Source organism: Gekko japonicus, unplaced genomic scaffold (assembly GCF_001447785.1).
Source record: "Gekko japonicus isolate JY-2015 unplaced genomic scaffold, Gekko_japonicus_V1.1 scaffold2720, whole genome shotgun sequence".
Lineage (NCBI taxonomy): Eukaryota > Metazoa > Chordata > Lepidosauria > Squamata > Gekkonidae > Gekko > Gekko japonicus.
Window position 1 is genome coordinate 123,829 of NW_015172090.1, and position 14,849 is coordinate 138,677.

Here is a 14,849-nt window from a genome sequence, read left to right on the forward strand (position 1 = left end):
GTGTTCTGATCCTCTCATCATCTTGGTTGCCCTTTGTTGTACTTTATCCAGGTCTGCACTGTCCTTTTAAAGATATGGTGACTGGAAATGTACACCGTATTCCAAATGAGGCCACACCATAGATCTATATAGGGGCATTATAATATCAGCCGCTCTATTTTTAGTCCCATTCCTAATAATCCCTAACACAGAGTTTACCTTTTTCACCACTGTAGCACACTGGGTTGACACTTCCATTGAGCTATCCACTACAACCCCAAGATCTTTTTCCTTCTCATACTCACTGTGCATCACCATACACTCACCAACACTGAACTTCATTTGCCACATTGTCACCTACTCACTCAGTTTGTGGAGATCATCTTGGAGGTTTCCAGTCAGCCCTGGCTTTCACCACCCTGAATAATGTTGTGTCATCTGCAAACTTGGCCATTACACTACTCACCCCAGTAGATCAATGTATGAACAAATTAAATAGTACCTGCCTCAATACTGATCCTTGTGTAAACTCCACTAGTTACTTCCCTCCATTGTGAGAGCTGTCGATTTATTCCTACTCTACGTTTCCTGTCATTTTAATTCATAAGTGAACTGGTCCAATTTCCCCATGACTGCTAAGTTTACTCAGGAGTCTCTAGTGAGGTACCTTGTTCGAAGGTTTTGAAAGTCCCGGTATATAATGTCTGTCAGGTCACCATTATCTGCATACTTGTTCACTTTCTCAAAAAGCTCCATAAAGTTGATGAGGCAGGACTTCCCTTTTCCTCAGCAGGCTTCATTCTTCTATGTGTTCCTCTAGCTTTGATTACAGATTCTGTTAATTTGCCTGGGACAGATATTAGGCTGACTGGCCTGTAACTTCCTGGTTTTTCTCTGGGCCACTTTTTAAAAATTGGTGTAATATTTACTACTCTCCAGTGTTCTGGTAGAGTGGCTGAAGATAAATTACATATAAGGGTTAGTAGTTCCAAGTATCTCACCTTTGAGGTCCATAAGAACTCCTGGGTATATAACATCAGGACCTGGAGACTTATCTGTTTTTAATTTCCCCCAATAGCTCTAGACCTTCATTTCTCATTGCCTCAATTTGGCTCATCTCTTTAGACTCAAGTTCTTTAGATACCACACTTTCCACAATTAACTTCAGAGGCAAAAGATTCATTGAACTTCTCTGCCACCGTCCCATCTTCCTTTAGCAATCCTTTTATTCCATCCAAAGGCACAACTGCTTATCTGGCTAATTCCCTGCTCCAGATTTAAATACACATGTAACGTTTGTCTTGATGCTTTTAGCAACCTGCTCCTCAGAATCTCTCCTTGCATGTCTGATTATAGACTTACATTACTTTTGCCAGAGCCTGTGGTCCCTTCTGTTCATTTCATTTGGGCAGACCTACTTTTTAAAGAAACCTCATTACATTTTATACCTTCTTTGACTTACATTGTTAACCACGCAGGCCTTCTTTTAGATTTAGCAGTGCCTTTCCTAAACTGTGGAATGCATTTGATCTGGGCTTCTTAGTGTGCGTTTAAATAGTTTCAAAGCATCCTCTAGGGATCTGACCCTCTGCTGTTTTCCTTTTAGCTTCCTTTTATGTATTCCCTTCAGTTTTGTAAAGCTCCCTCTTTTGATATGTTACTGTTTTGGACTTTAGGGGCAACTTTCCACTGACATGAATGCTGAACTTAATAGCATTGTGGCCACTGTTCCCAACCAATGCAACCACCTCTACATCTCTCACCAAGTCTTGAGACCCACTCAGAACCAAGCCCAAGATCATTACCCCTCTAGTTAGCAAGCATGGCTGAGTGGAGCCATACTTTTCCTAAGCCTTTCAAAGTAAACTTTCCTTTGGACTGTTCTGTTAAAGAAGGATGACAGAGATGTGGGGTGGGAAAAATTTCCAGTACTTTCTTTTTCTGCAAAGCATTTCCAAAGATTTCTTGTTTCCTAAAATTAACAGTGAATGGGTGCCATTGCCAATACAATATTGTCAGTGTGGCAGTTTCCAAACTATAATGAATATTGTTCAGGTAAGATGTTGGCTGCTATTTTGGGGTTGCCAAGACATCCGTGCCTTAGTTACCAAATGTTCCATTATTTTCTGGACAACTTCTTTTCTAAGCATTGGGAAACATTCCCTGACTCTACTGGGCTAATTTTTCACTCTTTATTGTTTTCTGCCTAGCTTTCCATTTGCTGACAGTGCATCTGAGCATGAAATGAGTGCCTTGCCAGTCCCACTGAGCAACCACAGGGAGGCTTTATATTCCTGGAACTGGCAGTTAAAAGGCACATGTAATCTCTTCCTTAGTTTGAAAAAATAGTCATTAAAATAAGTTATTTTATTTCCTTCTCTGTACAGCAGCTAGTAAAGGGTTAAGAAGCAGAAAGCGCTGCAGTTCCTACAGATGATGCAAATGGAAGAGAGCCTTGTGATCCATCAGGAATTGTTTGGAGCTTCTGTTTTTCAGTATCAGTGATAAACCTGAACTTTTTTCCAACTGGGTTCAGACTGTCTCTGGAGTCATTCTTATATGACACCATTTGTACCGACAGCACTTACCACGTTAGGCTGGGATCTGGGAGTCCCAAGTTCAAATGCCATTCTGCCGGGAAACTTCCTTGTGACCTTGAGCCCATTTCATTCTTTCAAGCCTTATAAAATGTCATAAGCCACTCTGAGTTCCTGTTGGGGAGTCAGACAGTGTGCAGGTGAAGTCCATACCCATCGTTTTAAAGAGAAATTTAAGTTTCTACTTAATACAGGTGCCCCATGGGAAAAAGTCTATGATGTGCTATGACAATTTCACCCACCCTCAAGATTTCCTTCATCGTCTTCTTTGCTGAACAGCCCTTTTCTTTTGTCTCCCCCACCTATCAATGAAAGGATGCCATAAATCGCAGGTAGGTGTGGGAGCAATGTGATGCTGTGTTGAAGGATAATCCTTCTTTAGTTGGCATTACGAAATTTTACCAGTTTTGGGATCTGAACTACCCCCAACTTAAGGCTTTTGATTCTAAAATTCTGTCTATGTTTGTGTCAATGTATGTCTGTGAACAGCTCTTTTTTGTGATAAAAGCCCATAAATCAAAAGTACATTCTCAGCTTAAAATCGGCTGGTCTCTGCTAGGGAAATCATGGTTGCAGCCATGTTTCCTCCGCTTCAACGCTCTCGCGTCGGGGCACAAAGCCAACACACCTGCGATTTGCCATCACCGGGGGTGGGAAAGAAGCCCCCTGCAACCCCGTCTCCCTCCAGAAGACGAGGCGGAGCACCCTCATCCCTGAGGGGCTCCTAAAGAACGCCGAGGGAATCGGAGGGCTCGGAGCAAGCCGAGACACGTCCGCTCGCACGCCACACCGGATCTTCCAGCAGGATTACAAGTAACACATCACAAGAAGAAAAGCTGAGGATTTACTCACGTACTTCAAGTAAAGTAAGACCTTTATGGAACCTGGAATAAACCCCCTGCAATTACCCCAAAAACCGCCGGAGAGAGCGGCTACGGAAGGACTGGGGGAAAATAAAACATTTGGAAGAAGAGGGTGTAAGAACTGAAAAATTAAGCTGTTTCAATGGAGTATCGGTAACAGGATAACTTGAATGGTATACTTTAAGGGTGCTAAATACTTAACGAACAATATGTAAAAAAAAATTACAAGCTAAAAACAGTACTATCGTGAAGGGGAAAAATGGCGACTTCTGAGGAAGAGCAAGACTGGGACTTAAATATGTTAGTGGAAGAGCTCTCATATGAACAACTTAAAAGATTTTTGTCACAAACAGTTAAGCAAGCATTTGAAACAGCGTGTAAGAACTTATTGGAACAGCCTCAAGGAGAATTAGTAGGCATAGAAAATATTAGAGAACCCAGTATATCTAGGCTAGTTTCACCTGAACTGCAGGAATATGGCCAGGAGAGGGAGCCAGTAAATAAGAAAGAAGTGAATTTGCAAAAGAAGGCTCATGATTCAGATGTTTACAGAAAATACTTGAAGAATGATCAAATAAAACGGAAATTTAAAAAAAGAGCAAAGAAAGGACAATCTTTAAGCATCTTTCTACAAAAGAGAAAAAAAGTAACCAACAAGAGGAAAGGAAGAGATGATGGAAAAAATTTTGAATGTCCAAAAAGACTGACAAATGCCATATGGGAGAAGAGAAGGCTACGACTGAAATCAAGACTCCAGGAATACAAAAATTATAGACATCGTGAAAAGATTGTAATAAAGGAAGAGATAATAGAAAGATGGGGAAAAAATTTGAGACAAGAACAATACCGTATATAGTGTAATATAAAATTTCTCCAAGCTGATAAATGATGTTTTTTTGAGATAGGAATGGGTAACAATGAGAAATTATGTATAAACTTAGTCTGTGGTGGAAGGCTGAAAGAGGAGGTTGAAGATTTGTAATTTGTTTAGATACAATGGGTGGATTGGTAATAAGGTTTCACTATTATATGGTGCTAGAGAGTTTGATAATTATGAAGATAAAGGGTGTGTTTGAATGAAATAATGGGTTTTGTGTTGGGCAATAAATTAAATAGAAATAGGATATTTCCCCCCTCCCTCTTAAATTGGTCTTAGAAGAAGAAAGTGTAAAGATATTGGCTCTTAAAAGTATGCTAAAATAATTCAAAAATAAGATAATGAATATCAATATGGGACGAATATAATTAAATACTTGAAGAGATTTCTCATGATATACTTTTTTTCTTCTTTTTATCTTGATGTTGGATATGAATTTATTTGTGTGTCTTGTCTGCTTTATTCTTTTTTTCTGCTAAATGGAGGATGGAAACGATCAAGAAAGACTAAAAATTGGAAACATAAAAGAGGGAGTAAATAAGGGTCTTCTTTGTCTCTTGAAGGGATTGCGGAATATGAATAGATTTGATAACAAATGAGATCATGTCAATACTGACAAGGAGATATAGACCAGGTGAGAATAGTTAGATCTAGTCTGGTTTTAATCTGTCAATCTATTTTCAATGAAATGGCTTATAAATGTCTAGGTACTTTGTATTTTAAATATAGCTCCATAGGAAGACAGTTGACAACTTAATAAAGTTAATAGAATAATTTATTTTGTGGGAGCTATGTGGAAATATAGGAAATACGTGATGTTAAATTAATAGAGGGATAAAATGAATGATATAATATCGACAGTATGCTAATTATTATGGATGTGTTAAAATATGTGATTATTTTGTTATGTCTACTTTGAAAATTAATAAAAAGATTATTAAAAAAGTACATTCTCAGCTTACAGATACACACCTCAACAGCATACTCAAGATTGCTGCAGCTCAGACACTGACTCCAGATGTTTTAAGCATGTTTATATTTTGAGGGGGAAATTACATTGTCAATTGGGGTTGCCTGTGTCCTTTCTGAAGTTTATTATCTCCAGGACCAGGCATTACATTGTATGGCACATATGGCCCAGACGACAATGTCACATCTGGCCCTCATAACAAATGAATTCGACACCTCTGAGCGAAGCAGTTACATGGTTTCTCTATTTGTGCTTCTTAGATACTTTTGAAGAGTGCCCTGGACTTCTTTGGTGGTCTCCCATGCAGTCAAAAGGCTTCTCCCCTGTGTGGGTTCTTAGTTGATTTTGAAGAGCACCATTGAATCCCTTCCCACACTCAGAGTATTCAAAAGTCTTCTCCCAGGTGGGTTCTTAGATGATTCTGAAGAGTGTCACTCCGACTGAATCTCTTCCCACACTCGGAGCACTCAAAAGGCTTCTCTCCTGTGTGGATTCTCAAATGTTTTTTAAGATCATCACTCCGACTGAATCTCTTCCCACACTGTGAGCAGTCAAAAGGCTTCTCCCCTGTGTGGGTTCTTAGATGTTTTTGAAGATCGTCACTGCAACTGAATCCCTTCCCACACTCTAAGCATACAAAAGGCTTCTCCCCTGTGTGGATTCTTAGATGCCGCTGAAGGTGGTCACTCCGACTGAATCTCTTCCCACATTCTGTGCATTCAAAAGGCTTCTCCCCTGTGTGGGTTCTTAGATGATTCTGAAGAGTGCCACAATGACTAAATCCCTTCCCACACTCTAAGCATTCAAAAGGCTTCTCCCCTGTGTGGGTTCTTAGATGCTGTTGAAGGTGGCCACTCCGAATGAATCTCTTCCCACACTTGGAGCACTCAAAAGGTTTCTCTCCTGTGTGGATTCTTAAATGTTTTTGAAGATCGCCATTGTAACTGAACCTCTTCCCACATTCTGAGCATTCAAATGGCCTCTCCTCTGTATGGGTTCTTAGATGCTGTTGAAGACCTCTAATGTGATTGAATTTCTTCCCACACTCTGAGCATTCAACAGGCTTCTCCCCTCTGTGGATTCTTTGGTGCCCAATGAGTTGTGATCTGTATCTGAAGTACTTACTGCACCAAAAGCATTTATAGTCATTTACTAAACTGTGCTTTGGAAAATGTATATTACCTTTTCCTCCTTCAGAGAACGTCATGCCAGTCTCTAAGCAAATAAACAGCTTCTCTCCTGAGCAAAGCCTTTGGTGTCGAACAACGTCTGATTTCTCTGAGAATTTCTTGCCACAATCTGAGCAGCTATAAGGTTTCTCTCCCGTATCAGTTCTTTGATATCTAAGGAGCTCTGCTCTGTGAATCATGGTCTTTCCAGACTCCAGCCCTTGATGGGTCTTCTTTCTACTGTGCATTCGTAAATGGACCTTATACTGGGATTGATCTGAGAAGTTCATTCCACACACTAAGCACTTGTATGTTTCCTTCACCATGTGAATTACTTCTAGGAAATCCCCCCCTTGGCAAGGAACGGATTTACCCCTCTTCTTGACAACGTAGCTTCTTTTCTCCCTCTTAGGCCCTACTTGATTTCTGAAGTTTCTTCTCAAGTCTTCATTCTTGACTTCACGTGGCAATTGTGGGTGCAGTTCCTCCTCATCCTCATTCCTCTGATCAACACCTGCTGGAATAAAGAAAGATATTTCGTTAGAACTCACAGAAAGGGGTCTGATCTGCAACTGAATTTCCATCTGCACTCTAAATATTTCAGTGGCTTCTTCCTGCTGTACACTGAAGAGTCCAATGTACGGTTTCCAATTTGCCCTATTTGGGCAAATTAATAGAGAGGGCGGTGGCGATACAGTTGCAGGCCTTCCTGGATGACACTTCTACGCTAGATCCGTTCCAGTCCGGCTTCCGCCCAGGCCATGGGACTGAGACAGCACTGGTCGCCCTCAAGGATGATCTCCGAAGGCACCTGGATCGGGGCGGGATGGCGGTGCTCCTGTTGTTGGACCTCATTCATTCATTTTATTATTACGGTCAGAGACCCATTAAACAGCATACAGAATCAAAAGCAAAAAGCATTACAGAGAAGAGACATCATAAGGAACATTGAGGAGGTGCTTACGCTTTGTAAATGCAATAAAGAGAAATTTGGCAACATTCCTTGATATTACAGTGGACCTGTTGTTGGACCTGTCGGTGGCGTTCGATATGGTCGATCACCAGTTGCTTGCCCACCGCCTCACCGACGTGGGGATTCGGGGGCTTGCCTTGCAATGGCTTGTCTCCTTTCTTTAAGGTCGAGGACAAAGGGTGGCGCTCGGGGAGGAGCTGTCCCGAAGACACCCACTAGTCTGTGGGCTGCCTCAAGGGGCAGTTCTCTCCCCAATGTTATTTAACATCTATATGCGCCCCCTTGCCCAGATTGCCCGGAGACATGGGCTAGGGTGCCATCAATATGCGGATGACACCCAGCTCTGTCTGCTGTTGGGCGGTCAGTCTGGCTCTACCCTGGAAGATCTGGACAGAGCGGTGCAGGACGTAGCGGGCTGGCTTAGGCTGAGTCGACTGAAACTGAATCCGACGAAGACGGAGGTTCTATGACTGAATCGGAGTGGTACGGGGGTAGGGGTCCCTCTTCCGGCCTTCGGGGGGGCGCCATTGGTACCAGCTCAGAGGGTCAGGAGTTTGGGAGTGCTCCTGGATGCTTCCTTGACAATGGAGGCCCAGGTAGCAGCCATTGCCAAGGCAGCCTTTTACCACCTGCGGCTGATTAGGCAGTTGCTCCCCTTCCTTGAACGCAACGATCTGCCATCAGTGATCCATGCTATGGTCACCTCGAGGCTGGATTACTGCAATGCTCTCTACCTGGGGCTGCCCTTGGGGCAACTCCGGAAGTTGCAGCTGGTGCAGAATGCCGCGGCCAGGTTGTTGATGGGCCTCCTCATGAGGGAACACATCCAGCCTATGCTGAGGTCGCTGCACTGGCTGCCAATAGCGTTCCAGATACGCTTCAAGGTGCTGGTTTTGACCTTTAAAGCCCTTAATGGTCTGGGGCCTGTCTACCTGAGGGACCGCCTTTCCCCGTATGTTCCCTTGAGGACACTGAGATCCGAGACACAAAATCGCTTGGTCCCCCCTGGCCCTAGGGACGCTAAGCTAACAGCAACAAGAACCAGGGCGTTTTCCTTAGCTGCATCGACGCTATGGAACCAGCTCCCAAACGAAATTCGAGCTCTGCGGGATCTTCAACAATTCCATAGAGCGGTAAAGACCGAGCTGTTCCGACAAGCGTTTTAACAGTTCTGACCACACTGACCGTTCCACATAAGCACTAGCACTTTATAACAGATGGCCGCCACATTCTAATTTTAATAAGCTGTATTTATGATATTGTATTGTATTGTTTTAGACGTGATAATTGGTATTAATTGTATACTGGTTTTTAACTGCTGTAAGCCGCCCTGAGCCGCCTTGGCGGGAGGGCGGGGTAAAAGTCCAATAAATAAATAAATAAATACATGAAGACTCCTGCACGAGAGACACTTGGTTTGGACTCTGACCATTTACATGGCTCCTCACATGTGTGACATTTTTGATGTGAAGTAAGGGCTCTTTTCTGACAGAAGCGCTTTCTGCCCTGCAAGCAATTATACAGTTTCTCTCCTACGGGAATTTGTGTCTGCAAAATGACGTTCATTCTCTGACTGAAGGTCTGCGCAAAGGCCACACTTTCTTTTTCCCTGGAGTGGATTCTCTGGTTAGGATGGAGACCTTTGTCCCTTCTCTTTTTGACTAACCTCTCCTCTTGGTCTGGGATTTCACGGAAATCCCCTTCGTGGCAAGGACTGGGCTTATCCCTCCTCTTACCTGCTTGGCTTCCCTCCTGCCTCTGTGGTCCGTCTCCACAGTGTCCTTCGGCATCTTCATTCTTGACTTTTTCCAAAGAGAACCCCTGGAATTCCCCAACTGTCTCCTCTACATCTGCTGCTGGAATCAAGGAAGAGTTTCAATCAGCCCCCACGCAAGAAGCCACAGCACCAGTCAGGCACAGGCTCATGAAGAGGTGTGCAGTTCTTGTGTCAGATCTTCTTTCCTCCCAGACTGAGACGCTGGTCGCATCTGATCCCTGTCAGGCCTCCCCGTACAGCTGTTTTTATATTCTGCCTCTCCCTCCTCTCCCCCGACTCCCCAGATGTAGTTCAAGGGAAAAGGTGGCAAAGGATCCTTACCCCACTGTTTCCATTTGACTTGTTGTACAGCTCTTTTGATTGTCTGCACTTGATGATTAAATACAAGAAGCTGTTAAGATGTCCGCTCCTTCAACTGCACTGAGTTTTCTTCCAGTTGTGAACAGAGCCAGGAGGTGGTGGTTTCCAGTCTCCCCAAAATACATTTTTCCGGGGGAGGGGGAGTAGCCAGGAGCTCACCAAGTGAACCCCATAGTTCAAAGGGGACACCCATGGTTTTTCAAAAAGGTGACAGTTCTTAGAGGGCATGTAATGACCAATGACAAAACCAACCCTGCAGTGTAGGGCTACCTCTCTCAAGGTCAGAGCCATTTTCTTGCTATTTCTGAGCTGATCTCTGCATCTCAGCCAGGCCTGTCTATTGTCTAATGCGCAGCCGTGACTGGATCATCCAGGCAGGCATTTCTGCCTTTCCTAACAGCACAGAGTCAGCCTATCTCTCTGGAAAGAAGGGTGTCTTATTGTCAGCAAGAGAGAGCCAGAAGACTGATGATTGAGCCTCACGGTCATTAACTTTTTACAGGAAAGTAAGGCCCTCTGGAAGCCCATCCCAGAGGAACACGCAGTGTCAAAAAGTCCAGATAAGACCCCAGAAGAGTGTCCTATCCCATCCCCCCCAACACCTGCAATATGCTGTGAATACACAGCAAGGGTGCAGATATGCATGTCTTCAGCATGGCCAGATCAAAAGAGTGACAAGCTGGAAAGGAGATGGATGGTGTCTGACAGGATTCTCACAGTTTAGGGCACATCAATCTCCAGTTCCGATATTACCTATGTTGTTTTCCACCCCCACCCGCGTTGAACCCAAACAGATGATAACCAGAAACAGCAGGGTGTGTGAGTGTGGTGTGTGTGAGTGTGAGTGTGAGTGTGAGTGTGAGAGAGAGAGAGAGAGAGAGAGAGAGAGAGAGAGAAAGAGAGAGAGAGAGAGAGAAACATTCCTATATGAGGAAGGAAAGAAATCCAAGAGGAAAAATTCTTCTGAAAGGACGGAAACATGGTCAAGATCAAAGCCCAGAATCCTGACCACTATAAGGGGGATGGATCCTATACAGATCACAGTCACAGTGTATGAATGAACACCCTGAGCTCTTCACAGCCAGGTATTAGGCAACACAAGACACTGAGAACACATGACGTGTACCCCATTCTCCACCCTCATTCTTACTCCAGCATCCCTAGTCCAATATCCTCTTTCTCACTGTGGTTCGCCAGATGGTGATGTCCCATTGCCTGCCTCTGCATGGCAACCCTGGACTTCTTTGGTGGTCTCCCATGCAAGAATTAAACCGGGCTGACCCTGCTTACCCTCAGCCATCCAGGTCTGGAGAATGTGGATGTTCCATTTATTCACCATGGCTAACAGCTGTACCCGGATTTCTCTTCCTTTCCTTTTTTGAGCCACCTTGAGACCCAATGGAAGGTGAGATATGCATATTTTACTTAATGTAAATAAGAACTGAATGGCCTTCCATGATACTGTCTACTCCCCCTTAAAGTGGAGTGGCCATCACTACATCCTATGGTGCTATGTCCCAGAACTCAATTCTATGTCATCTGCAAAAGTATTCCCCTTCACTCCTGTCCTGGACCTTATGCCCAACAGCCTGACTAGGTACCCTGATCCCTTCTGGGCAGGAGGCATCCTTACCACTTGACGGGGCATCTTGGGCATGCTCCTGGGCATGCACCCTCTGACTTTCCTCTGACGGAGATCCTTCTGCCTCAGAGAACTTCGCTTCCATCTTCATGGATCGTCCCCACATCTGAAACAACAGCACGGGACACAGTTAAGAGAAGGAATGGAACGAGCTGAGGAAACAGATCCTGAGGTCTACTCCCAGTCTCCTCATCCCTGCATCCACCATCAGAGCTGCTTCAGCCACAGGGTCGGGTTTTCTTCCCAGCCTAGAGAAACATAAAGAGGTAGAAGTATCTAAGAAAAGATGGGAACAATACACTGAGGAATTATACAAAAGAGATGAAAGGATCACAGATTCCTTTCAAGAAGAAGAACCAACAGTTTTAGAAAGTGAAGGGAAAGCTGCACTGATAGCAACTGGGAGAAACAAATCACCAGGAGTAGACGGGATATCAAAAGAACTATTCTAAGGCACAGAAAAAGGAGTTCCTGAAAATCTTAACAAGAATATGCTAACAAATATGGCCAATAAAACAATGGCCCACAGACTGGAAACATATACATTCCAATTCCGAATAAAGGAGACATCAAAGACTGCAGCAACTACTGGACCTTCACATTAATTTCTCATGGGAATAAAGTGAAGCACAAAACCCTACAATGAAGACTGTTACCACATGTGGAACAAGAAATGCCAGATATTCAAGCCGGATTCAGAAAAGGAAAACATACTTGAGATCACATTATAAATTTAGGTTGGTTAGGGGAGCATGCGAGATAATTTTAGAAGAAAATCAGCTTGTGTTTCATAGAGCTTTTGACAGTGTGGATCATAAAAAGCTATGGTTGGTTTTAAAAGAAATGCACGTGCCACAATGTCTGATTACTTTGATGTGCAACCTGTACTCTGGACAAGAGGCCACTGTTCAGATAGAACATGGAGAAACAGAATGGTTTCCAAATTGACAAAGGGGTCAAACCACAACATATTTTATCTCCCTATCTCTCCAATCTATACACAGAACATATAATCAGGAAAGCTGGATTAGATTTAGGTGAAGGTGGAGTGAATACTGGTGGAAGGAACAGTAACAATTTGAGAAATGCAGATGACACCACATTACTGGCAGGAAATAGTGAAGGCTTGAAAAAACTACTCATGAAGGTTAAAGGAGGAAGGGCGAAAGAGGGATTATGACTGAACATCAAGAGAACAAACGTAATGAATAGTGTGGAACTACACAAATTTAGGGTTTATGATGAAGAACTTGAGATTGTTCAGGGTCTTCTGTTCCTTGCCTCCATTGTTAATCAAAAGGGAAACTGCAAAGAAGAAATTAGAAGGAGACTGAGGCTGGGAAGGAGAGCCAAGAAGGGAGCTAGAATGTGTCACTGGTGACCAAGATCCAGTTAATTCAGGCCATAGTATTCCCCATTACTATGTGTCGGTGTGAAAGTTGGACAGCAGTGACGAAAGCTGGCATGGAGAAGGTTGATTCTTTTGAAATGTGGTGTTGGAGGAGAGTTTTTACAGATCCTGTCGACCGCCAAAAAGTCAAATTAGTGTGTTCTAGATCAAAATCAAACCTGACCTCTCCCTAGAAGTTAAAATGACTAAAATGAGGCTATCGTACTTTGGTGACATTACAAGAAGACAAGAGTCACTAGAAAAGACAACCATGCTAGGAAAAGTTGACAAGGCAGCAGGAAAAGAAGAAGACCAAACATGGGATGGATTGACTCAATCAAGGAAGCCATGGCCCTCCGTTTGTAAAACCTAAGGAAGTTTTGGACAACATTCATTCATAGGGTCACCATAAGTCAGATGCAACTTGATGATGGCTGACATGCACACATACAGAAATTTCCAGCAGGAAGCCTTAGGATGAGGTCAGTGCTTGAACACTTCCACCTTCACAGATTATCCCCACATCTGAAACAACAGCAAGAGACACAGGCAAGAGAAGGACTGGAACCAGCTGAGGACATAGATCCTGACCCTCACTTGCTCCGCCTGCCTCTTCTCTTGTGCCTGACTCAGGAGGAAACCTTCAGCCAGCGCCACCGCCTGGGAAGTGGTCTCTGGCTCGCATCCTCTGACCCAGCATTGCATTTCCTGGTGACAGGCAGCCAGGAACTTCTCCAGGATCACCAGGTCCAGGATCTCCTTCTTGGTGTTCTTCTCCGGCTTCAGCCAATGCGTGCAAAGTTCGTGGAGCTGGCTGCAAAACTCTCGAGGCCCATCAGCCTCGTGGTAACAGAACTGCCGGAAGCATCGCCTGCATGCATCTGGGGTCATAGTGCCCTCAGCCAAGATCTGCTGTGGATGTTATGTGCTTGGCCTCTGATTTCTGGGGGCCAGTCTGTGTAGTGGGTGTATCTTAAGGTAAAGTAGAGCCCGGGACAAAGCGGCTGGTCTAAGGGCTTCACCACTGCAGGCAGCTCCTCCATAGGCCGGAAGGGCTGGCCAATAGCTCTGCCCAAGCAGCCAGCAGCGGGGAAGGGGCAGAGGGGCCTCCATCCACTCCAGGTCAAGGCAACAGGGATGCTGGGTGAGCAGGAGGAGGCAGAGGCCCACACCTGCTTCCTGGCTGATGTGGTTAAATGGCTAAGAGTGAACCAATTGAAAATGAACCCTGGAGAGACAGAAGCAGTACAGGCTGAGAAAGCAGAAGTCTGGAAGGACATTATGTTCATTTGTTTTCGATGGGATTCTGCTAACCCTGAAGGAGAAGGAGGAGAGTTGCTTTTCATACCCTGCTTTTTACTACCTAAAGAAGTCTCAGAGCAGCTTACAATCGCCTTCCCTTCCTCTCCCCATAACTGACACCCTGTATGGTAGGTGGAGCTGAGAGAGCTCTGAGAGAATTGCCCTTGAGAGAACAGCTTTGAGAAAACTTGTGACTGACCCAAGGTCACCCTGCTGGCTGCATGTGAAGTAATGGGGAATCAAACCCAGTTCTCCAGATTAGAGTCTGCCATTCTTAACCACTACACCAAACTGGCTTCACGTTATTCTGGACCGATCATTATTGCTAGAGAAGCAAGGTAATGCAGTTGCAAAAAAGGATTTCTCCCAGCTCAGCCTAGCTTTTTTTTTTTTGGTAAACAAATTTTTTATTTTCTCAGGAATACAACATATAAAACTTTTCATTCTATCAATTGTCTACCCCATTCCCAGTTCCTCCCCTCCCTCCAATGGCTTCCCACAATGCTTCCACCCCTGCTCCAAATTACTTCATATCATCAACAATATCAGTTTCTCATCATTACAATCTAAAGATAACATCGTTTGACTTAATATTGATCTAAACATATTAAGTTTTGTTTCACATCCCAGTTCTTTTCCAGATAAATTTTAAAGTCATTCCATTCTCCAAAAAACTCATCGTCTTCTTTGTTATTCAGTTTTTTTGTAATCTTATCCATTTGTGCCATGAACAGAACTTTTTGTATCCATTCTTCAACCTCTGGTACCTTTTCTGTCTTCCAAAACTGAGCATAAATCATTCTCGCTGTCACTATCAGGTACCAGAGTAAAGTCTTTTTAGTCGTATTGACTTCTTCCATTTTAAGTCCCAAAAGCAGAATTTCCGGTGCTTTTTTAAAAGAACATTTCAATATTTTTTGCATTTCATTGTGGACTTTTGTCCAAAAGTC

The 14,849-nt window shown here is 43.8% G+C and overlaps 1 protein-coding gene across 1 annotated transcript in view; it reads right to left on the reverse strand.

Moving 5' to 3' along the window:
* Nucleotides 1–13,488, reverse strand: part of LOC107118558 (zinc finger protein 24-like) — a 32,399-nt gene extending 18,911 nt beyond the window's left edge. Inside the window, exons 1-4 of the mRNA XM_015420923.1 lie at nucleotides 13,195–13,488; nucleotides 11,199–11,313; nucleotides 9,165–9,284; nucleotides 6,875–6,969 (exon numbers count right to left, since the gene is read on the reverse strand). Of these exons, the coding sequence (XP_015276409.1) occupies nucleotides 6,875–6,969; nucleotides 9,165–9,284; nucleotides 11,199–11,313; nucleotides 13,195–13,488 (624 nt within the window). The remainder of the gene's footprint in view (nucleotides 1–6,874; nucleotides 6,970–9,164; nucleotides 9,285–11,198; nucleotides 11,314–13,194) is intronic.
* Between the last annotated feature and the right edge of the window lie 1,361 nt (nucleotides 13,489–14,849).